Raw genomic sequence first — 24,301 nt, 5'->3', positions numbered from 1 at the left:
CAAAGTTTTTCTGCGCCAGAACAAAGCTCAATCCTTGCGGGATCACACACGACGGTTCTCTGCGTTACCAGAGCCCACCTCCTGGGACTACCTGCAACTCCTGGGAGTGATGGGGTCCACCATCGACCTTGTACCTTGGGCTTTCGCGCACCTCAGGACCTTACAGTGGGCGCTCCTCTCCCGTTGGAAACCAGTATCGCAGGACTACCAGATGATTCTCCCACTCCCGCAGAATGCCAGGGACAGTCTGGGCTGGTGGTTGGATCCGCCGAACCTGGCCCGTGGCGTGTCCCTCGATCTGCCAAATTGGGTGGTGGTGACCACCGATGCCAGTCTAGCAGGCTGGGGTGCAGTCTGCGATCGAAGCGCCACGCAGGGGACGTGGTCCACGGTGGAGGCGAAGTGGTCAATCAACCGTCTGGAAACCAGAGCGGTCCGGCTAGCTCTGCGACATTTCCTCCCGCTTCTTCGGAACCGGGAAGTCAGAATCCTATCGGACAACGCTACCACCGTGGCCTACATCAACCGACAAGGAGGCACGCGCAGCCCGCGCTCGAGGCGGCGCTGCTGATGCAATGGGCGGAGCGTCATCTCGTCCGGCTAGCGGCCTCGCACATCGCCGGTGTGGACAACGTCCAGGCGGACTTCCTCAGTTGTCAACTGCTGGACCCCGGAGAGTGGTCTCTCTCCGACAAAGCGATTCAACTTCTCGTCCATCGGTGGGGGGCCCCCCACTTGGATCTGATGGCGTCCGCTCTCAACGCCAAGGCTCCACGCTTCTTCAGTCGCCGGAGAGAGCGCAGCGCGGAGGGAGTGGATGCCCTGGTCCTCCCGTGACCGCCACATCTTCTGCTCTACGCTTTTCCACCATGGCCCCTGGTGGGCAGGATGCTCCGCAGAATAGAAAGCCATCAGGGGACCGTGGTTTTCATCGCCCCAGAATGGCCCAGGCGACCCAGGTTTGCGGACCTGCTACAGCTGGTGATCGACGGGCCAATCAGGCTGGGGCACCTCCCCCAGCTCCTACATCAGGGCCCGGTATTTTTCGAGCAGGCAGAACTCTTCTGTCTTGCGGCCTGGCTTTTGAGAGGCGCCACCTCCAGCGTCGGGGCTACCCGGAGGCGGTAGTATCCACGCTATTGCGGGCACGAAAGACATCGACATCGGCGGCCTATGTTCGAGTCTGGAAGGTGTTCGAGCTGTGGTGTACCAGCCAGGCCACGAGACCCGCTAAGGCTTCTGTACCTCAGATCCTTCAGTTTCTACAGGCGGGGGTGGAAAAAGGGCTCGCCTATAATTCACTACGGGTTCAGGTGGCCGCCCTTGGTTCGCTGTTGAGCGATGGGGGCTCTCTTCTACAGTATCCTGACATTGCTCGTTTTCTCAAGGGTGGCAAGCATATGCGTCCTCCGTTACGGGACCCTTGTCCCTCCTGGAGTCTTAACCTTGTGCTTCGCTCCCTGTCGGGACCACCGTTCGAGCCGCTGCGCAATGCAACGATAAAGGATCTCACTCTCAAGACTGTATTTCTTGTGGCCATCTGTTCCGCTCGACGCATCTCGGAGCTGCAGGCTCTGTCGTGTAGAGAGCCCTATCTCCGTTTCTCCGACTCTGGAGTTTCGCTTCGCACCGTTCCCTCCTTCCTTCCGAAGGTGGTTTCTGCATTCCATGTGAACCAGACGGAGGAGTTGCCATCCTTCTCTTCCTCAGAGCCGAAGTCTCTCCGTCTCTTGAATGTCAAGCGCACTCTGCGCCTCTATCTGGAGGCTACAAATGAGTTCCGGACCTCTGACCATCTCTTCGTACTCTGGGCCGGTCCTAAGAAGGGGTCTCAGGCCTTGAAGACTACCATTGCCAGATGGCTGAAGGCCGGCATTGCTGCTTCCTACATTGGGGCGGGTCGGACTCCCCCACCCGGAATCGTAGCGCATTCTACACGTTCTCAGGCGGCTTCCTGGGCGGAGGTTCGCTCGGTATCCTCGCAGGAAATTTGTAGGGCAGCCACCTGGAAATCGTTACACACGTTCTCGAGGCACTATCGTCTGCACCTCGCCTCTTCGGTCTCTGGACACTTTGGCGAGCAGGTTCTCCGAGCAGGCCTCGCAGGACCCCACCCGGTTTAGGGAAGCTTGGGTACATCCCACTGTCTGGACTGATCCAGGTACGTACAGGGAAAAGAAAATTATTACTTACCTGCTAATTTTCGTTCCTGTAGTACCATGGATCAGTCCAGACGCCCACCACGTTTGGGTTCTTGATCCTGCTCAGCTCTGCGCTGCTTCTTGCTTGCAGTGTTCTGTGTCTTCACAGTCGTTTCTTTTCGCTGTTTTTCACAGCTCCCTACAAGTTGGTAGGATGTTTGCAGTTACTTGTTGCGGTTACAATTGTTTTCATTATCTGTTTCCACAAACTTGATCCTTCGGGGGTTTCTACTCTGGCTTTGATATACTCGATACTGAACTCCTGCAGAGGGGGTAGTAGTACTTAAGGTGACGCCCCCTCAAAGCTTGTGCTGACTCCATCTGCTGGATTGGGGACATAACCCACTGTCTGGACTGATCCATGGTACTACAGGAACGAAAATTAGCAGGTAAGTAATAATTTTCTTGTCTATTCCATGTAACCATTGCTAATGGCAGTGGCTATTCTCTAAGTGAACTTAATAGCAGGTAATGGACTTCTCCTCCAAGAACTTATCCAATCCTTTTTTAAACACAGCTATACTAACTGCACTAACCACATCCTCTGGCAACAAATTCCAGAGTTTAATTGTGCGTTGAGTGAAAAAGAACTTTCTCCGATTAGTTTTAAATGTGCCCCATGCTAACTTCATGGAGTGCCCCCTAGTCTTTCTACTATCCGAAAGAGTAAATAACCGATTCACATCTACCCGTTCTAGACCTCTCATGATTTTAAACACCTCTATCATATCCCCCCTCAGCCGTCTCTTCTCCAGGGGGCCAGGTTGGGAAGGGAGGGGAGAGGCCTGCACTGTGCATTATGTTTTATTTTGTTTTAACTTTTGCACTGGGGGTGGGGGGTCGGGGGGAGACAGAACTCACAGACACTCCGGGAGAAGAGTTTGTCTCTTCTCCAGGAGCACTGGGACAGGCGATAGCACCCGATCTTCTGGGGAAGGTTTGCTGCAACTCTTCAGCTGTGGCTACTTTCATGCAGCTTACGGATGCTTTCAGTAAACCACGTTATTCTACTAACAAGAAATTGCCTGGTAATGAGCTGCTTTGCATGCATTATCATTCCAGCAGTATCAGGGGTGAAATAATGCACAGTAAAAGTGTAATGCAGCTGAGTAAATAACCCTCGTATGGGGTTAGTTCCAGGACTGGTCCAACATTTATGCACACAAATCCTGACTTTAAATCCAATGAACACAGCGTGCGCCAGGCTGTGACCTGCGCATATTTACTTCTGCTCTCATTTATTTTTTTTATTTATTTAAGTTTTTCTATACCGGCATTCGCGATAAAAATTGCATCATGTCGGTTTACAATTAACAAGTAGATAGGGAACAAAAGGCAATAAATAACATTGATCTAAGTAATAATAATAATAAAATAATAGTAATAGTAGTAAAAAACGTTAAACAAGAGAAGGCTAAGGAATGCAGTTACAATAAAACAAGGGAGTAATATAACTTGGATCAGAGAAAAGAAGCAGGGGTTTAAATATATATAACATATATGCCAGTCAATGTGCTTATAGCGTTGAAGAATTGCCCTTATGAGGTAGGGATATTAATTACTATGATTAAGGCAAAGTCTGAGCGAATAGGTAATAATGGAATAGGTTTAGTTTAGTTCAGGAAAGGCTTTCGTGAATAGCCACGTTTTTCATTCAGCCACGTTTTTCATTCAGGTCTAAGTCTGAATAAAACTTATTATAACCAAAAACTATTATTTGGTGGAGAAAGTTTTTCATTCAGCCACGTTTTTCATTCAGGTCTAAGTCTGAATAAAACTTATTATAACCAAAAACTGACTGGCTGGGGGGAGTCAGGCTGAAGAATCAGAGGGATCTTGATGACCTAGAGATAGACTGGGCCAACTCGTGGACTAAGTGGTTAAATTGGTATTTCCTTCACGCACCCATGTTTCAAAATGCGCTCACTTGCGTTTGTAAATACCGACAAAGCCTAAGGAAAGTCACACGAATAACATTTCATTGTGTAACTGCTTAAAATTAGGAGCACATCTGTGTGCACTGGGAAAATTTGATATTGTATGCGCACAATTGCGAGGATAATTTGAAATTGAGGCGTATCTCATGCTTGTTTTAAAGTCACCGTCCCCGTGAGCGGGCTCAGGAAGGAAAGGGGAGACCCCAGGCAGGCGGAGGAAGCAGAGAATATGGGTGTCCTTGTAGTAAACCCATGCATATGTATGTAAAGTGATTTCAGGAGCACAGAGTGTATGCATGCCCGGTGTGAAGATGCTGAGTTTGTGTTGCATACCTCATTATTGTTACATTTTGTAAGAGCACCAGTTCTAAAATGCATTCTTGTTCTGTTTCTATGTATATCAGGAACGTGTTAGCTAGTGCATCAGCTGACAACAGCGTTATCCTCTGGGATATGAACTTGGGAAAGCCAGCTGCAGACCTAACGCTGCACACAGACAAGGTATGATCACCTACAAAATACCAGCATAGCTATGTGCTGCCGATATCTCCTCCATTCGCTCGGTGCCTTTACCACACATCCTGGTGATGTAGCACCAGCATCTTCCCCTAGTGCTCTGAGCCTTTACCACACATCCTGGTGATGTAGCACCAGCATCTTCCCCTAGTGCTCTGAGCATTTACCACACATCCTGGTGATATAGCACCAGCATCTTCCCTAGTGCTCTGAGCCTTTACCACACATCCTGGTGATATAGCACCAGCATCTTCCCCTAGTGCTCGGTGCCTTTACCACACATCCTGGTGATATAGCACCAGCATCTTCCCCTAGTGCTCTGAGCCTTTACCACACATCCTGGTGATATAGCACCAGCATCTTCCCCTAGTGCTCTGAGCCTTTACCACACATCCTGGTGATATAGCACCAGCATCTTCCCCTAGTGCTCTGAGCCTTTACCACACATCCTGGTGATATAGCACCAGCATCTTCCCCTAGTGCTCTGAGCCTTTACCACACATCCTGGTGATATAGCACCAGCTTCTTCCCCTAGTGCTCTGAGCCTTTACCTCACATCCTGGTGATATAGCACCAGCATCTTCCCCTAGTGCTCTGAGCCTTTACCTCACATCCTGGTGATATAGCACCAGCATCTTCCCCTAGTGCTCTGAGCCTTTACCTCACATCCTGGTGATATAGCACCAGCATCTTCCCCTAGTGCTCTGAGCCTTTACCACACATCCTGGTGATATAGCACCAGCATCTTCCCCTAGTGCTCTGAGCCTTTACCACACATCCTGGTGATATAGCACCAGCATCTTCCCCTAGTGCTCTGAGCCTTTACCACACATCCTGGTGATATAGCACCAGCATCTTCCCCTAGTGCTCTGAGCCTTTACCACATATCCTGGTGATATAACACCAGCATCTTCCCCTAGTGCTCTGAGCCTTTACCACACATCCCGGTGATATAACACCAGCATCTTCCCCTAGTGCTCTGAGCCTTTACCACACATCCCGGTGATATAGCACCAGCATCTTCCCCTAGTGCTCTGAGCCTTTACCACACATCCCGGTGATATAGCACCAGCATCTTCCCCTAGTGCTCTGAGCCTTTACCACACATCCCGGTGATATAGCACCAGCATCTTCCCCTAGTGCTCTGAGCCTTTACCACACATCCCGGTGATATAGCACCAGCATCTTCCCCTAGTGCTCTGAGCCTTTACCACACATCCCGGTGATATAGCACCAGCATCTTCCCCCTAGTGCTCTGAGCCTTTACCACACATCCCGGTGATATAGCACCAGCATCTTCCCCCTAGTGCTCTGAGCCTTTACCACACATCCTGGTGATATAGCACCAGCATCTTCCCCTAGTGCTCTGAGCCTTTACCACTAATCCTGGTGATATAGCACCAGCACCTTCCCCTAGTGCTCTGAGCCTTTACCACTAATCCTGGTGATATAGCACCAGCATCTTCCCCTAGTGCTCTGAGCCTTTACCACACATCCTGGTGATATAGCACCAGCATCTTCCCCTAGTGCTCTGAGCCTTTACCACACATCCTGGTGATATAGCACCAGCATCTTCCCCTAGTGCTCTGAGCCTTTACCACACATCCTGGTGATATAGCACCAGCATCTTCCCCCTAGTGCTCTGAGCCTTTACCTCACATCCTGGTGATAAAGCACCAGCATCTTCCCCCTAGTGCTCTGAGCCTTTACCTCACATCCTGGTGATAAAGCACCAGCATCTTCCCCTACTGCTCTGAGCCTTTACCTCACATCCTGGTGATATAGCACCAGCATCTTCCCCTAGTGCTCTGAGCCTTTACCACACATCCTGGTGATATAGCACCATCACCTTCCCCTAGTGCCCTGAGCCTTTACCACACATCCTGGTGATATAGCACCATCACCTTCCCCTAGTGCTCTGAGCCTTTACCACACATCCTGGTGATATAGCACCAGCATCTTCCCCTAGTGCTCTGAGCCTTTACCACACATCCTGGTGATATAGCACCAGCATTTTCCCCTAGTGCTCTGAGCCTTTACCACACATCCTGGTGATATAGCACCAGCATCTTCCCCTAGTGCTCTGAGCCTTTACCACACATCCTGGTGATATAGCACCAGCATCTTCCCCTAGTGCTCTGAGCCTTTACCACACATCCTGGTGATATAGCACCAGCATCTTCCCCTAATGCTCTGAGCCTTTACCACACATCCTGGTGATATAGCACCAGCATCTTCCCCTAGTGCTCTGAGCCTTTACCACACATCCTGGTGATATAGCACCAGCATCTTCCCCTAGTGCTCTGAGCCTTTACCACACATCCTGGTGATATAGCACCAGCATCTTCCCCTAGTGCTCTGAGCCTTTACCACACATCCTGGTGATATAGCACCAGCATCTTCCCCTAGTGCTCTGAGCCTTTACCACATATCCTGGTGATATAACACCAGCATCTTCCCCTAGTGCTCTGAGCCTTTACCACACATCCCGGTGATATAACACCAGCATCTTCCCCTAGTGCTCTGAGCCTTTACCACACATCCCGGTGATATAGCACCAGCATCTTCCCCTAGTGCTCTGAGCCTTTACCACACATCCCGGTGATATAGCACCAGCATCTTCCCCTAGTGCTCTGAGCCTTTACCACACATCCTGGTGATATAGCACCAGCATCTTCCCCTAGTGCTCTGAGCCTTTACCACACATCCCGGTGATATAGCACCAGCATCTTCCCCTAGTGCTCTGAGCCTTTACCACACATCCCGGTGATATAGCACCAGCATCTTCCCCCTAGTGCTCTGAGCCTTTACCACACATCCCGGTGATATAGCACCAGCATCTTCCCCCTAGTGCTCTGAGCCTTTACCACACATCCTGGTGATATAGCACCAGCATCTTCCCCTAGTGCTCTGAGCCTTTACCACTAATCCTGGTGATATAGCACCAGCACCTTCCCCTAGTGCTCTGAGCCTTTACCACTAATCCTGGTGATATAGCACCAGCATCTTCCCCTAGTGCTCTGAGCCTTTACCACACATCCTGGTGATATAGCACCAGCATCTTCCCCTAGTGCTCTGAGCCTTTACCACACATCCTGGTGATATAGCACCAGCATCTTCCCCTAGTGCTCTGAGCCTTTACCACACATCCTGGTGATATAGCACCAGCATCTTCCCCCTAGTGCTCTGAGCCTTTACCTCACATCCTGGTGATATAGCACCAGCATCTTCCCCCTAGTGCTCTGAGCCTTTACCTCACATCCTGGTGATAAAGCACCAGCATCTTCCCCTACTGCTCTGAGCCTTTACCTCACATCCTGGTGATATAGCACCAGCATCTTCCCCTAGTGCTCTGAGCCTTTACCACACATCCTGGTGATATAGCACCATCACCTTCCCCTAGTGCCCTGAGCCTTTACCACACATCCTGGTGATATAGCACCATCACCTTCCCCTAGTGCTCTGAGCCTTTACCACACATCCTGGTGATATAGCACCAGCATCTTCCCCTAGTGCTCTGAGCCTTTACCACACATCCTGGTGATATAGCACCAGCATTTTCCCCTAGTGCTCTGAGCCTTTACCACACATCCTGGTGATATAGCACCAGCATCTTCCCCTAGTGCTCTGAGCCTTTACCACACATCCTGGTGATATAGCACCAGCATCTTCCCCTAGTGCTCTGAGCCTTTACCACACATCCTGGTGATATAGCACCAGCATCTTCCCCTAGTGCTCTGAGCCTTTACCTCAAGCTGATATAGCACCATCATCTAGTCCTGGGGGAGTTCTGTGCTACTGTGGAGCACAGAATTTGTGCAGAATTCCCCCCCCCCCTACAGAATTGACAAATTCTTCGCAGAAAATAGAGAGGAGACCCCGGCATGCCACAAACAGAGTGTGCACCATTCGCAGTGAAGATGAAGGCCCCAGTGACAGTGAGTGTGAGAGAGGCAGGGGGGGGTGCTTGAGAGTGGGTGCCAGAGGGAGGGAGCCTATATGAGGAGATTGTGAAGGAGTGTGTATGTGTGAGACAGAGACATAGGTAGCCTGTGTGAGGGAGTATGTGTGAGAGAGAAAGGGAGCTTGTGTGGGTGTGTATGCAAGAGAGAGGGCCCTGTATGAGCGGATGTGTGTGTGCAAGAGAGTGAGGGAGCCTGTATGAGGCTGTGTGAATATGTATTAGAGAGAGAGGGAGGGACAGAGGGACCCTGTGTGAGGATGTATGTTTGAAAGAGAAAGGGAGCTTGTGTGGGTGTGAGAGAGGGAGGGACAGAGGGAGCTTGTGTGGGTGGGTATGCAAGAGAGAGGGCCCTGTATGAGGGGATGTGTGTTGCGAGAGAGAGTGAAGGGAGCCTGTATGAGGGTGTGTGTATGTGTATTAGAGAGAGGGAGCCTGTGTGTGTGTGAGAGGGAGGGACAGAGGGAGCCTGTGTGAGGGGCAGTACTGAGAACGGGGTCAAACTCTGGGACTGGCAATAGAGTGGAAGGGGTTGAGCCTAGAGGTGGAGGGGAGAGATACTGGCAGGTGGAGGAGTTGGGTCCTGAGAGGGCAAAGTGGCAAGGGGAGTAGGGAGAGCGAGTGGAAGGGACACTTACAGTGAATTTCTATGGAAATTCTGCTCAAAGTATTTAAAATTCTGCATCTTTAACAACTTTTTTCTGCATTAATTTAAAATGTAATTTCTTAAAGACTGTCATGTAAATTGTGTTATTTTGACCAATATGAAGTTTGCAGAATTTTAAGTTTTTGTGCACAGAATTTTACATTTTTTTTTTACACAGAATTCCCCCAGGAGTAATTCCCTGTACGTACCCTGATCAGTCCAGATGGAGACAGAGGAAAAAAAAAACCTCGCTGACACCGAATGTAAGCAACCGTGCCACCTGCAGCTTGTCAGTATTTCTCTGTCTCCAGCAGATGGCAGAGGCTGTTAATCCTGCAGCTTGTCAGTATTTCTCTGTCTCCAGCAGATGGCAAAGGCTGTTAATCCTGCAGCTCGTCGGTATTTCTCTGTCTCCAGCAGATGGCAAAGGCTGTTAATCCTGCAGCTCGTCGGTATTTCTCTGTCTCCAGCAGATGGCAAAGGCTGTTAATCCTGCAGCTCGTCGGTATTTCTCTGTCTCCAGCAGATGGCTGAGAGGCTGTTAATCCTGCAGCTCATCGGTATTTCTCTGTCTCCAGCAGATGGCTGAGAGGCTGTTAATCCTGCAGCTTGTCAGTATTTCTCTGTCTCCAGCAGATGGCAGAGGCTGTTAATCCTGCAGCTTGTCGGTATTTCTCTGTCTCCAGCAGATGGCAGAGGCTGTTAATCCTGCAGCTCGTCGGTATTTCTCTGACTCCAGCAGATGGCTGAGAGGCTGTTAATCCTGCAATTCTGCAGTTGACTAATTTTTTTCTTTTGAGCCTTCCTCCCGGGGGTTTCTTTTATTTTTTTAGAATCCTTAGGGTTCTTCCCTGTCCGGTTGAGGCGACCGAGCCGGGGGTTGGCACCCTTGTGTGTGCTTGGTCTGGGTGCCCTTGAGGTGTAAATCTGGTTGTCCAGATCCCTCCCTTCACAAGGCCGCTGAGGCAGCTGCAGGCTCTTTACAATACTATTTTACAAGAATGGTTTGCCTATTTTTCAGGGCAGGTTGTTTATTTTTAACTAAAGCTAATTAGGGCTGTGGTCTGCAGAAGAAGCTTCCTGGTCTATCAATCATTTGGAAATGAGGTAGGTGCACAGAGCATTGTTGGAATTCTTCCCTCAAGTTCATGGGCGAATGGTGCGAGTGATCTCGGGCAATGCAACAACAGTGGCATATATCAATTGGTAGGGTGGGACGAAGAGTTGAGGTGTGGCTCTGGAGACCCAGATTTATTTGTATGCAATATCTGGAGGGGATTGTGACATCACATGTGGCTGGAATGGATAATGTGCAGGCAGATTAACTCACGAGGCAGCAGTTGGATCCAGGGGAATGATAATTGTTGGCAGAAGCCTTGGATCTCATTTGAGCCAGGTCGGGCAATCTCCAACTGGATCTGATCGGTGTCTTGCAGTAATGCGAAAGCGGCTCAGTTCTTCAGTTGCGGAAGTGAGGTAGAGACCGAAGGGATCGATGCTCTGATTCTTAATGGCCAACGGGAATTCTGCTATATAAGTTCCCTCCATGGGCTCTCGTAGGTCAAGTCTTGTGGTACATAGAGCAACATCCAGGCAGGGTGGTTCTGATGGCTCCAAGTGGCCGCATCGTCCGTGGTTTGCGGATCTGATTCATCTTGCCGTGGATGAACCAATCTGGTTGACTTGTCTGTAAGGTGTGCTCAGGCAAGGGTCTATCGTTTTAGACCAGGTGGATCACTTTTGTGTAGTGGTTTGGCTTTTGAGAAGAGACACTTGAGACTGAAAAGGTACTCCGAGGCGGATGTGGCTACATTGCTTCAGGGAAGGAGACAGTCCACCTCGCTGGCTTATGTCAGAGTGTGGAGCGAGTCCTGGTGTGTGTAAGAGGGCCTGGAGCTGTTGTGAGTGGATATTCTGCAGATCTTGGCCTTTGTACTACAGGACTTGTCAAAGGGTCTGGCCTATAATTCACTTCGGGTGCAGGTGGTGGTCTTAGGTTGCTTTCAGGAGAAGTTGCAGGGAAGATTTTTGGCTTCTCATCCAACTAGTATATGTTTTCTCAAGGGGGCCAAGCATTTGCGACCTCGTGGAATCTTAACTTGGTTTTGTAAGGTCTTTGTCGGTGGAGGGAACGCTTGCGAGGGAACTTCAGTTATTGGATGTGCAGCGGACCCTGATGCATATTCTTAAGGTTACTGACAGTTTCCAACAATCAGTTTGTCTATTTGTCTTGTTCATGGGCTTGAATAAAGGAACTCGAGTGTGTAAAGCCACTGTTGCTTGGTGGTTAAAGGAGACTATTTTTTCGGCCTATCTCTGAAAAGGTCAGAAGGTTTCGGAGGGATTGTGGGAGCACAAGCAGCCTCTTAGGTGGAATGTCAGTTGGTGTCGCCACAATAGAGCTGTAGAGCAGCGGCATGGTCTTCCCTTCAGTCTTTCACCCTCATTACCGCTTAGATTTGCGAGTTTCAGTGAGTGGGTTCTGAGAGTGTAGGGGAGCTTGGGTACATCCCACTTTTCTGGACTGATCTGGAGTATGAACAGGAAAGGAAAATTTGGTTCTTACCTGCTAATCTTCGCTCCTGCAATGCCCCAGAGCAGTCCAGAGACCCGTTCCCTAGATTCCGAAAGTCTGATAAGATTGCGATACGTGTTTATGCAGAGCTTATTTTGTGTGCACAGCTGGAACATTTACAGCTGAATGTTGTTGGATGTGAAGACTTTGCTTCGGGGGGTTCCTGTGTTGGCCCTAGGGGGGAAGTTGGGAATGTGGCTGTACTTTAGCTTAGGTTCAGGTCAGTACTGAGGGGCTGCAGGTGGCGCTCTCGGTTAAGTAGCAGTGCCTGAAAAGTTTTTATTCTCTGTCTCCATCTGCTGGTAGGGATGCAAAACCCACTGGTCTGGACTGATCTGGGGAATTCCAGGAACAAAACTTAGTAGGTAAGACCCAGTTTTCTAATACACTGCTGACACTATTCACGTTGCTGAAGGGCAGTTTTATGTTTCTGTTCTCCATCCCTGATTCTCCTTAGCATTTGTAAGGAAGCAATTGATGGGTCTTTGTGGAATAAACCTCTCTCCTTTTTTTCAGGTTCAAACACTGCAGTTTCATCCGTTTGAGCCCCAGACTCTGGTCTCTGGATCGTATGATAAGTAAGGAATAGAGGCTAGGGCTTCTTTTGCTGTCTCATTTAATACGCCTGTTTCTTAGAAACACAGGGCACTTTTGGACATGTGCTGAACCTGGAGCTCCCTGTAATATTGGGCTGTGCAGATATGTAGAGTGAAGGGAGCTTATTCTCCCTGCATGGTCGTGCACAGTAAATACTCGGCAGCTGGATTGTTGTGCAGGGGCAGATGGCATGGAGCAGTGCAGTCGGATAGGCTGTGACTCACCCGTGCTAGGGTCAGGGCCTGCCTGCTGAAGCTCGTCTGCCTGGGCTTTCAGAAGCTGATATTGGCAATGGTCCATGTGGCAGTGCCGAGGCACCGCTGGAGCAGCAGTAGTGGGTGTTACAGGGGAGGCTGTGTCGATCTCTCTTTTGATGGGACTTTTCGACTAGTTCTTTTCTAGAAAGAGCCAAACTTCCTCACCCTCAGGTGGTTTTTAAACATCCCACTGCACTTAGAAAGTAAGGTGCAGCCAAAAGATAGCACATTACATCCATTTGTGTTCAGTCCCTGCTTCTGCTGCTGGCAATCAGGATATCACCTGGATGCCAGCCATACAGGCTTGACCACAAGCAAGAGATCAAATGTGGCCAGGTCAGCCTGCTTCCCTCAGTCAGCTCTACCCCATACGCTTCAGTGCAAGCTTGGCTCTGTCTTATCCTCCTTTTGACCTTCTAATCTTCTACTAGTCCAAAATCCATCCTCTTCCCTTCCTCCACAATTTCTTTTACCTGCACCTCCCCCCTGCCCTCACACTGCTCTCTCTGTATCTGTTCCAGGTGTGCGTAACCTCTGTCACTGTTTTACCTGCACCTCCCCCCCACCTGCCCTCACACTGCTCTCTGTATCTGTTCCAGGTGTGCGTAACCTCTGTCACTGTTTTACCTGCATCCCCCCCACCTGCCCTCACACTGCTCTCTGTATCTGTTCCAGGTGTGCGTAACCTCTGTCACTGTTTTACCTGCACCTCCTCCCTGCCCTCACACTGCTCTCTCTGTACCTGTTCCAGGTGTGCGTAACCTCTGTCACTGTTTTACCTGCACCTCCCCCCCTGCCCTCACACTGCTCTCTCTGTACCTGTTCCAGGTGTGCGTAACCTCTGTCACTGTTTTACCTGCATCCCCCCCACCTGCCCTCACACTGCTCTCTGTATCTGTTCCAGGTGTGCGTAACCTCTGTCACTGTTTTACCTGCACCTCCCCCCTGCCCTCACACTGCTCTCTGTATCTGTTCCAGGTGTGCGTAACCTCTGTCACTGTTTTACCTGCACCTCCCCCCTGCCCTCACACTGCTCTCTCTGTATCTGTTCCAGGTGTGCGTAACCTCTGTCACTGTTTTACTTGCACCTCCCCCCCACCTGCCCTCACACTGCTCTCTCTGTATCTGTTCCAGGTGTGCGTAACCTCTGTCACTGTTTTACCTGCACCTCCCCACCTGCCCTCACACTGCTCTCTCTGTATCTGTTCCAGGTGTGCGTAACCTCTGTCACTGTTTTACCTGCACCTCCCCCACCTGCCCTCACACTGCTCTCTCTGTACCTGTTCCAGGTGTGCGTAACCTCTGTCACTGTTTTACCTGCACCTCCCCCACCTGCCCTCACACTGCTCTCTGTACCTGTTCCAGGTGTGCGTAACCTCTGTCACTGTTTTACCTGCATCCCCCCCACCTGCCCTCACACTGCTCTCTGTATCTGTTCCAGGTGTGCGTAACCTCTGTCACTGTTTTACCTGCACCCCCCCCCCGCCCTCACACTGCTCTCTCTGTACCTGTTCCAGGTGTGCGTAACCTCTGTCACTGTTTTACCTGCATCTCCCCCCCACCTGCCCTCACACTGCTCTCTCTGTATCTGTTCCAGGTGTGCGTAACCTCTGTCACTGTTTTACCTGCATCCCCCCCCCCTGCCCTCACACTGCTCTCTCTGTACCTGTTCCAGGTGTGCGTAACCTCTGTCACTGTTTTACCTGCATCCCCCCCACCTGCCCTCACACTGCTCTCTGTATCTGTTCCAGGTGTGCGTAACCTCTGTCACTGTTTTACCTGCATCTCCCCCCCACCTGCCCTCACACTGCTCTCTCTGTATCTGTTCCAGGTGTGTGTAACCTCTGTCACTGTTTTACCTGCATCTCCCCCCCACCTGCCCTCACACTGCTCTCTCTGTATCTGTTCCAGGTGTGCGTAACCTCTGTCACTGTTTTACCTGCACCTCCCCCACCTGCCCTCACACTGCTCTCTGTATCTGTTCCAGGTGTGCGTAACCTCTGTCACTGTTTTACCTGCACCTCCCCCACCTGCCCTCACACTGCTCTCTCTGTACCTGTTCCAGGTGTGCGTAACCTCTGTCACTGTTTTACCTGCACCTCCCCCCCCTGCCCTCACACTGCTCTCTGTATCTGTTCCAGGTGTGCGTAACCTCTGTCACTGTTTTACCTGCACCTCCCCCCCTGCCCTCACACTGCTCTCTCTGTATCTGTTCCAGGTGTGCGTAACCTCTGTCACTATTTTACCTGCACCTCCCCCCCTGCCCTCACACTGCTCTCTCTGTACCTGTTCCAGGTGTGCGTAACCTCTGTCACTGTTTTACCTGCACCTCCCCCCCCTGCCCTCACACTGCTCTCTCTGTATCTGTTCCAGGTGTGCGTAACCTCTGTCACTGTTTTACCTGCACCTCCCCCCCACCTGCCCTCACACTGCTCTCTGTATCTGTTCCAGGTGTGCGTAACCTCTGTCACTGTTTTACCTGCACCTCCCCCCCCGCCCTCACACTGTATCTGTTCCAGGTGTGCGTAACCTCTGTCACTGTTTTACCTGCACCTCCCCCACCTGCCCTCACACTGCTCTCTGTATCTGTTCCAGGTGTGCGTAACCTCTGTCACTGTTTTACCTGCACCTCCCCCCCACCTGCCCTCACACTGCTCTCTCTGTATCTGTTCCAGGTGTGCGTAACCTCTGTCACTGTTTTACCTGCATCTCCCCCCCACCTGCCCTAACACTGCTCTCTGTATCTGTTCCAGGTGTGCGTAACCTCTGTCACTGTTTTACCTGCACCTCCCCCCACCTGCCCTCACACTGCTCTCTCTGTACCTGTTCCAGGTGTGCGTAACCTCTGTCACTGTTTTACCTGCATCCCCCCCACCTGCCCTCACACTGCTCTCTCTGTACCTGTTCCAGGTGTGCGTAACCTCTGTCACTGTTTTACCTGCATCCCCTCCACCTGCCCTCACACTGCTCTCTCTGTACCTGTTCCAGGTGTGCGTAACCTCTGTCACTGTTTTACCTGCATCCCCCCCACCTGCCCTCACACTGCTCTCTGTATCTGTTCCAGGTGTGCGTAACCTCTGTCACTGTTTTACCTGCATCCCCCCCACCTGCCCTCACACTGCTCTCTCTGTACCTGTTCCAGGTGTGCGTAACCTCTGTCACTGTTTTACCTGCACCTCCCCCCCACCTGCCCTCACACTGCTCTCTCTGTATCTGTTCCAGGTGTGCGTAACCTCTGTCACTGTTTTACCTGCACCTCCCCCCCCCCGCCCTCACACTGTATCTGTTCCAGGTGTGCGTAACCTCTGTCACTGTTTTACCTGCATCTCCCCCCCACCTGCCCTCACACTGCTCTCTCTGTATCTGTTCCAGGTGTGCGTAACCTCTGTCACTGTTTTACCTGCATCCCCCCCACCTGCCCTCACACTGCTCTCTCTGTATCTGTTCCAGGTGTGCGTAACCTCTGTCACTGTTTTACCTGCATCTCCCCCCCACCTGCCCTCACACTGCTCTCTGTATCTGTTCCAGGTGCGTAACCTCTGTCACTGTTTTACCTGCATCTCCCCCCACCTGCCCTCACACTGCTCTCTGTATCTGTTCCAGGTGTGCGTAACCTCTGTCACTGTTTTACCTGCACCTCCCCCCCTGCCCTCACACTGCTCTCTCTGTATCTGTTCCAGGTGTGCGTAACCTCTGTCACTGTTTTACCTGCACCTCCCCCCACCTGCCCTCACACTGCTCTCTCTGTATCTGTTCCAGGTGTGCGTAACCTCTGTCACTGTTTTACCTGCACCTCCCCCCACCTGCCCTCACACTGCTCTCTCTGTACCTGTTCCAGGTGTGCATAACCTCTGTCACTGTTTTACCTGCATCCCCCCACCTGCCCTCACACTGCTCTCTCTGTACCTGTTCCAGGTGTGCATAACCTCTTTCACTGTTTTACCTGCATCCCCCCCCACCTGCCCTCACACTGCTCTCTCTGTATCTGTTCCAGGTGTGCGTAACCTCTGTCACTGTTTTACCTGCATCTCCCCCCCACCTGCCCTCACACTGCTCTCTGTATCTGTTCCAGGTGTGCGTAACCTCTGTCACTGTTTTACCTGCACCTCCCCCCCCCTGCCCTCACACTGCTCTCTCTGTATCTGTTCCAGGTGTGGGTAACCTCTGTCACTGTTTTACCTGCATCTCCCCCCCACCTGCCCTCACACTGCTCTCTCTGTATCTGTTCCAGGTGTGCGTAACCTCTGTCACTGTTTTACCTGCACCCCCCCCCCCGCCCTCACACTGCTCTCTCTGTACCTGTTCCAGGTGTGCGTAACCTCTGTCACTGTTTTACCTGCACCTCCCCCACCTGCCCTCACACTGCTCTCTGTATCTGTTCCAGGTGTGCGTAACCTCTGTCACTGTTTTACCTGCACCTCCCCCCCCGCCCTCACACTGTATCTGTTCCAGGTGTGCGTAACCTCTGTCACTGTTTTACCTGCACCTCCCCCCCCCGCCCTCACACTGTATCTGTTCCAGGTGTGCGTAACCTCTGTCACTGTTTTACCTGCATCTCCCCCCCACCTGCCCTCACACTGCTCTCTCTGTATCTGTTCCAGGTGTGCGTAACCTCTGTCACTGTTTTACCTGCATCTCCCCCCCACCTGCCCTCACATTGCTCTCTCTGTATCTGTTCCAGGTGTGCGTAACCTCTGTCACTGTTTTACCTGCACCTCCCCCCCGCCCTCACACTGTATCTGTTCCAGGTGTGCGTAACCTCTGTCACTGTTTTACCTGCATCTCCCCCCCACCTGCCCTCACACTGCTCTCTGTATCTGTTCCAGGTGTGCGTAACCTCTGTCACTGTTTTACCTGCATCTCCCCCCCACCTGCCCTCACACTGCTCTCTGTATCTGTTCCAGGTGTGCATAACCTCTGGTCACTGCCCTAGATTTTGTGTGTCTTGGTATTTTATAATTAAAAAGTGCAGACTTTAATTTAAGAAACACTGGCAGAGGAAGAGGTTCCCCCAGTGTACAGTGAAGCAGTCTGCTTATTGCTGTCTGCGCTTGCTTGTGTCTGGCATGGCCCTTCCTCTGGTGCTGTCCCTCTCTAAGCCTGCTCTCCTGCCGCTGTCCCCCACTGCTTGCTCTTCTCTATCCTCTCCTTCTAGCCTTCATCCTCTTCAAGTTTGCTTGACTCCTCTGCTGAGAGGAGAGAATGTATCAGGGCTCTGATGGGCATGAATGTTTGCTTTCCCCTTAGGGCTGCCATCCTGTATGATTGCCGAAACCCTGAAGGAAGCCATCGCCTTTGGAGATTCAGTGGGCAGGTGGAGAGAGTAACCTGGAACCATTTTTCTCCCTGTAACTTTCTGGTAGGTTTTGGATGCAGCTTCCCCTCTCTCTCTCTTCGTTATGCAAATGACTCTGGGATGCATCTTTTTACTGTCGGGGAACAGGCGGGTGCTCATCTTTCTGGACCTCTAGCAACGAAGCGACAGGCCCTATGGGGCATGTCTTTCTCCTTCCTTTCTGTGGATCTCTTCAGAGCTTACGGACTGTTCTCCTTACCTGGGATCTTCATGAGCCACAGCCTTGCTGACACGAAGTGCAATTTTATTTTGTTATTTACCTGTGCGTAATGTAATCGGGCTTTATATTTGAATAAGATTGTGCCTTGTTTGATGAAGGTGCATCCATTTTTACTGGAGTGGTTTACAGGCCTCCGACTCAAATAGAAGGACTAGACAGAGAGCTGATAGAAGACATAGAAAAGGTGGGAAGGAAGGGAGAGGTGTCGATTGTTGGAGACTTTAACCTGCCGGACATAAACTGGGGAATCCCTTCTGCAGAATCTAATAGAAGTAGAGAGATAGTGGATACCCTGCAAGGGGCTCTGTTCAAACAAATGGTAATGGATCCCACGAGGGAGGGAGTTATACTCGATTTAGTGCTCACTAATGGAGATAATGTCTCTGTCCGGGTGGGCGCCCACCTCAGCACCAGTCATCATCAAACAGTATGGGTTGATATTGCAAATAGGATCCGGAAAAGTGTCACAAAGACCCAAGTTTTGAACTTCAAAAAAACAGACTTTGTAGAAATGGGGAAATATCTGGAGGCAGAACTTGAAGACTGGGAGAAAATGGGAGAGGTGGAACAGTGGCCAAACTAAAAGGAGCAATTACAAGAGCCACAAATCTGTATGTTAGAAAAGTAAACAAAAGTAAGAGAAATAAGAATCCAACCTGGTTCACAAAGGAGGTGGCTGATATAAAAAAGCAAAAAAATCAGCTTTTAAGAAATATGAAGGATCCCAAAAAGTGGAACACAGGGAGGATTATCTGGCAAAACTGAAGGAGATGAAAAAAGTAATCAAGAAAGCAAAAAGTCAGGCAGAGGAAAGGATTGCCAAGGAGATAAAGTGAGGAGACAAACATTTTTCAGATACATCAGAGAAAGGAGAAAGGTACATAGTGGTAGAGTGAAATTGAAAGGGGATAAGGATCACTGGGTGGAGAGAGATGATGAATTAGCAGAAACATTAAATGAACACTTCAGTTCAGTGTTCACTAAAGAAGACCCTGGAGAAGGACCATCACTTGTTACCCCCATGTTACCCTTAAGGGTAGTAACTGCTGCTCATGCAGGTTAGATGAAACTCCATTTACGGAAGGTAAGGTATGGGAAGAGCTAAGAAAACTGAAAGTGGACAAAGCCATGGGGCCTGATGAGGTTCATCCCAGGATACTGAGGGAGCTCAGAGATGTGCTGGTGGCTCCACTGTGTGCCCTGTTCAATAGATCCCTGGAAAAAGGTGTAGAGGTCTAGAACGGGTAGATGTGAATCGGTTATTTACTCTTTCGGATAGTAGAAAGACTAGGGGACACTCCATGAAGTTAGCATGGGGCACATTTAAAACTAATCGGAGAAAGTTCTTTTTTACTCAACGCACAATTAAACTCTGGAATTTGTTGCCAGAGGATGTGGTTCGTGCAGTTAGTGTAGCTGTGTTTAAAAAAGGATTGGATAAGTTCTTGGAGGAGAAGTCCATTACCTGCTATTGAGTTCACTTAGAGAATAGCCACTGCCATTAGCAATGGTTACATGGAATAGACTTAGTTTTTGGGTACTTGCCAGGTTCCTATGGCCTGGATTGACCACTGTTGGAAACAGGATGCTGGGCTTGATGGACCCTTGGTCTGACCCAGTATGGCATTGTCTTATGTTCTTAGTGCTTAGTAACTGTAGAAGAGCAGTGGTGGTCCTGCTTCACAAGAGTGGGAGCAGAGAAGAGGCTGGAAACTACAGGGTAGTTGGCATCACCTCGGTGGTGTGAAAATTAATGGAGACTCTGCTGAAGGAAAGGATAGTGAACTATCTACAATCCGGTGGGTTGCTCGATCAGAAGCAGCATGGATTCACCAGGGGAAGGTCCTGTCAGACGAATCTAATTGAGTTCTTTGGGGTGACTAGAGAACTGGATCAGGGAAGAGCGCTCGATGTAATTTACTTGGATTTTAGAAAAGCTTTTGATACGGTCCTGCACAGAAGACTCATCAACAAAATGAGAAGCTTGGGAGTCAGCTCCAAGGTGTTGGTGTGGATTACAAACTGGTTGACAGAAGACAACGGGTGATGGTAAATGGTATCTAGTCTGAAGAGAGAGCGGTGTTAAGTGAAGTGCCACAGGGATTGGTGTTGGGACCGGTTCTGTTCAACATCTTCGTGAGTGACAATGTGGAAGGGATAGAAAGTAAAGTTTGTCTATTTGCGGATGATACTAAAATCTGCAACAGAGTGGACACGCCGGAAGGAGTACAGAGAATGAGGCTGGATTTAAGGAAGTTTGAAGCGTGGTCGACGATATGGCAGCTGGGATTCAATGCCAAGAAATGCAGAGTCATGCATCTGAGGTGTCATAATCCGAAAGAACAATGTGTGTTGGGGGATGAAGGGCTGATGTGCACGGAGCAGGAGAGAGACCTTGGGGTGATGGTGTCTAACGAGCTAAAGTCGATGAAGCAGTGTGACACAGCAATAGCCAAAGCCAGAAGAATGCTGGGCTGCATAGAGAGAGGAATATCGAGTAAGAAAAGGGAAGTGATAATCCCCTTGGTACAGGGCCTTGGTGAGGCCTCACCTGGAGTACTGTGCTCAGTTCTGGAGACCGAATCTCAAGAGGGACAGAGACAGGATGGAGGTGGTCCAGAGAAGGGCAACCAAAATGGTGGGTGGTCTCCATTGAATGACTTATGAGGAGAGGTTGAAGAACCTGAATATGTACACCCTGGAGGAGAGAAGGAGCAGGGCTGATATGATACAGACCTTCAGATACCTGAAAGGTTTTAATGATCCATGGTAGTCAACAAAACTTTTCCATTGGAAACAATTTAGTAGAACCAGGGGTCACGATTTGAAACTCCAGGGAGGAAGACTCAGAACCAAGGTCAGGAAATATTTCTTTCCCTGTACGTACCCGGATCAGTCCAGACACCTGGGTAGTGACTCCGCACCAGCAGATGGAGACAGAGCAAGACTTGTCGGGCTCCCTACATATAGTAAGGTGCCACCCACAGCCCCTCAGTCTTTCTCTGTCTCCAGCAGATGGGGCAGGTCCACCCACAGTCTCTGGGATCCCTGGGGTAGTTGATATAGTTAGTCAGGGAAACTTAAAAAAAAGAAAAAGGATCTGTTTAGTAGAAAGAAGAAAAGGCTCCCGTCAGTGGAAGCTTCCCAGGGGGGTGGGAAGGTCCTGAAGGGCCATCCCCCCTGGTTGAGGCCGCTGCTGAGGGTCGAGGACCCGGCCTTCACTGGAAGCAGCGTCGGGGGTGACACCGGGGAGCCCGGTTCACTCACCCCCGCTGGAGCAGACGGTTTCAGGACCCGGGCTAGCGGCATAAGTAAAAAAAAAAAAAAAAAAGTTTTTTGTTTTGCAGGACTTGTTCTTGCCGCGCCGTCTCTCTCTCGCTGTCTCCGCGATCGCGTCGTTCGCCGGGGGGGGGGGGGGGGGTGTGTGGTGATTTTAAGGGTAGCTTACCTCTCCTTCAGCTGGTTTTGAAGCGACGGTTGGGGATGCCGAGGGGAGCGGCGTGCCGCGCGTGTCCGGAGGCGAGGGGTCATTGGAGGTCGGTTTGGGGGCCGTCCTCGGGCGAACCGCTCGCCGCCGCGTGCCGTGCAGTCAGAGGACCAGGCTTCAGAGCCGTTCCCGATCAGCGTGGGAACGGCGGCCATCTTGCAGACAGTCAGGGAAGCCACGAGGCGGGCCTGTAATGGCGGCCAGCCTCCTCCTCTATCACCGCAGCTGCGGGACCCCGGGGGGGCCTGACTCGGGGGACCTCAGCGTGGAGGACGTCTCCTCGGACACGGAGGATTCCTTTTCAGCAGATTTTCGTTTATTGCTCCACAAGTTAGTTAAATACAAAAAGAACAGGAAGAAGCCGGGGGAATCTAAGGCCTCGGGGGGCAGGGAGGATCGCTCTCGGCCCCAGAAGAGGGCGGCCCGGGATCGGGCGCTGAAGGACCCACCGAGGGAAAAGCGACCTATGTGGGGAGCCCCGCAGGGCTCGAGCTCGGAGTCTACCTCCTCCTCCTCGGAGGACACGGTCCCAGGGGGGCCTGAGGGGCCCGATGATAGTGTCTGCCCAGGATGCAAACCCTCAAGAATTTGTGATGGGCCAGCGGGATTCCGATGTGCAGGTACGCCTCGCCCGGCTGAACCGCGGCCACCACCGAGCAAATCGTTTCCATTTTGAAACGTGGAACTCGAAGACACCTGTTGACCCCTTTTAAGTCTAAAATGGGCCGAAACGTCCCCTCTTTCTTGGGCACCACGAAGTAAATGGAGTACCTCCCCCGGCGATGCTGTCCCGGGGGTACGGGAGTAATGGCGCCGGAGGGTTGCCCTTACCACAGTGCTCTCTGCTAACCCTTTGCATGGAGATACGAGGAACTTGTCCGCTGGCAGACGTGCAAAATCTAAAGCGTAACCGTGCCTTATCACGCTGAGGACCCACTGGTCTGAAGTTATCTTGGTCTACTCCTCGAAAACCAATGCTAGCCTTGCTCCCACGTTTGGCACGAGATCCAGAGGCCGCAGCGAGGAATGGACCCTCCTCGTATCATTGGGCCGACTTGGGACCCGGTCCCGACGAGGCACCTCCAGAACTTCCGAACTTCTTCCCTCGAAAGGACTGGGACCATGAAGAGGACCTAGTAGAGCCGGACCGGTAGGAAGGCCCGGACCCGGATGATCTCTGCGGACGCTGTCGTCTATTTCCTCGGAAACGACTTCTCGCTGAAAAGGAGGTTCTAGGCCTGGGCCTGTCCTCTGGTAGCTTAAATGCCTTGTTCTCCCCGAGGAACTGCATCAGGTCGTCCAGCTGTTTTCCAAATAATAGCTTCCATTTAAAAGGCAAGGAGCCCAGGTGAGCCTTGGACGACCCGCCAGCCGCCCAGTTTCGAAGCCAGAGGAGGCGGCGCGCCGAGACCGCTGTCACCATGGCTCTGGCCGATGTCCGCAGAAGATCATGCATCGCATCCGCACTGTAAGCGATCACCGCCTCCAGGTGATCCGCTTGCGATGACTCCCCTTCAGAGAGCCCTGCATTCGCCTGTAGATTCTGTGCCCAGCACAGCCCAGCCTGCAGCGCAAAATTACTGCAAATGGCCGCCCGAACCCCCAGGGCGGATACCTCGAAGACCTTCTTGAGTTGCACCTCCAGCTTCCTATCTTGAATATCCTTGAGTGCTGTGGCCCCCGTGACTGGGATGGTGGACCTCTTCATTACCGCCGACACCGCTGCATCCATACGAGGGAGGCGAAGAAGTTCCAACACCTCCTCTGGCAGAGGATACAGCTTGTCCATGGCCTTACTCACCTTCAGGCCTAGTTCCGGGGTATCCCATTCCCGAAAAAGGATATCAGAGGCTGAGAAGTGGAACGGAAAGGCCACCTGTGGGCCGGCAAGGCCCAGTAGCACCGGATCCATATTTGCCCCCTGACGGGACTCCACCGGTGGGGCCTCGACACCGAGTTCCTGGAGAATGGCCGGAATGAGGGGGGACAGCTCCTCCCTCCGAAACAGGCGCACGACCTTTGGATCATCTCCATCCGTCGCCTGTGCTCCTTTGCCGGCTCCTGGCTGAGCTGGTCCCTCTTTATCGGGCCCCTCAGGCCCCAGTGACGAATCCTTTCCGAGTGTCAGACCACCTGTTTGTTTTGTGTTCTGGATCTCGGAGGGGTGCGGCTGCCTCTCGGGCCACGATCGCGCATTGGCTCGAGGAGGCTATTGGATCGGCGTATCTTTTGCGGGGCAAATCGGCTCCCAGGGGCCTTCGCGCTCATTCGACTCTGTCACACGCTACGTCTTGAGCGGAGGCCTCTCAGGTGTCCCCGCAAGAGATCTGCAGGGCGGCGACGTGGAAGTCGCTGCATACTTTTTCTAGACATTACCGGCTTGATGTCCAGGCGGCTGATGCTAGGGGTTTTGGGGAGAGTGTTCTGCGTGCGGGACTCTCTGCTCCCACCCTTGGAAATTAGCTCTGGTACATCCCAGGTGTCTGGACTGATCCGGGTACGTACAGGGAAAGGAAAATTAGTTTCTTACCTGATAATTTTCGTTCCT

General features: G+C 51.4%; 1 protein-coding gene across 1 annotated transcript in view; it reads left to right on the top strand.

The window, feature by feature from the left end:
• The window catches only part of PWP1 (PWP1 homolog, endonuclein), a 129,869-nt gene that overhangs the window by 60,727 nt on the left and 44,841 nt on the right, over window positions 1–24,301 (top strand). The window contains exons 9-11 of the mRNA XM_029597379.1: window positions 4,543–4,639; window positions 12,353–12,414; window positions 17,938–18,049. Of these exons, the coding sequence (XP_029453239.1) occupies window positions 4,543–4,639; window positions 12,353–12,414; window positions 17,938–18,049 (271 nt within the window). The remainder of the gene's footprint in view (window positions 1–4,542; window positions 4,640–12,352; window positions 12,415–17,937; window positions 18,050–24,301) is intronic.

The sequence above is a fragment of the Rhinatrema bivittatum genome, chromosome 4, assembly GCF_901001135.1.
Source record: "Rhinatrema bivittatum chromosome 4, aRhiBiv1.1, whole genome shotgun sequence".
Lineage (NCBI taxonomy): Eukaryota > Metazoa > Chordata > Amphibia > Gymnophiona > Rhinatrematidae > Rhinatrema > Rhinatrema bivittatum.
Note: the sequence above shows the minus strand (reverse complement) of the source record. Positions and strands in the feature narration are given on the sequence as shown.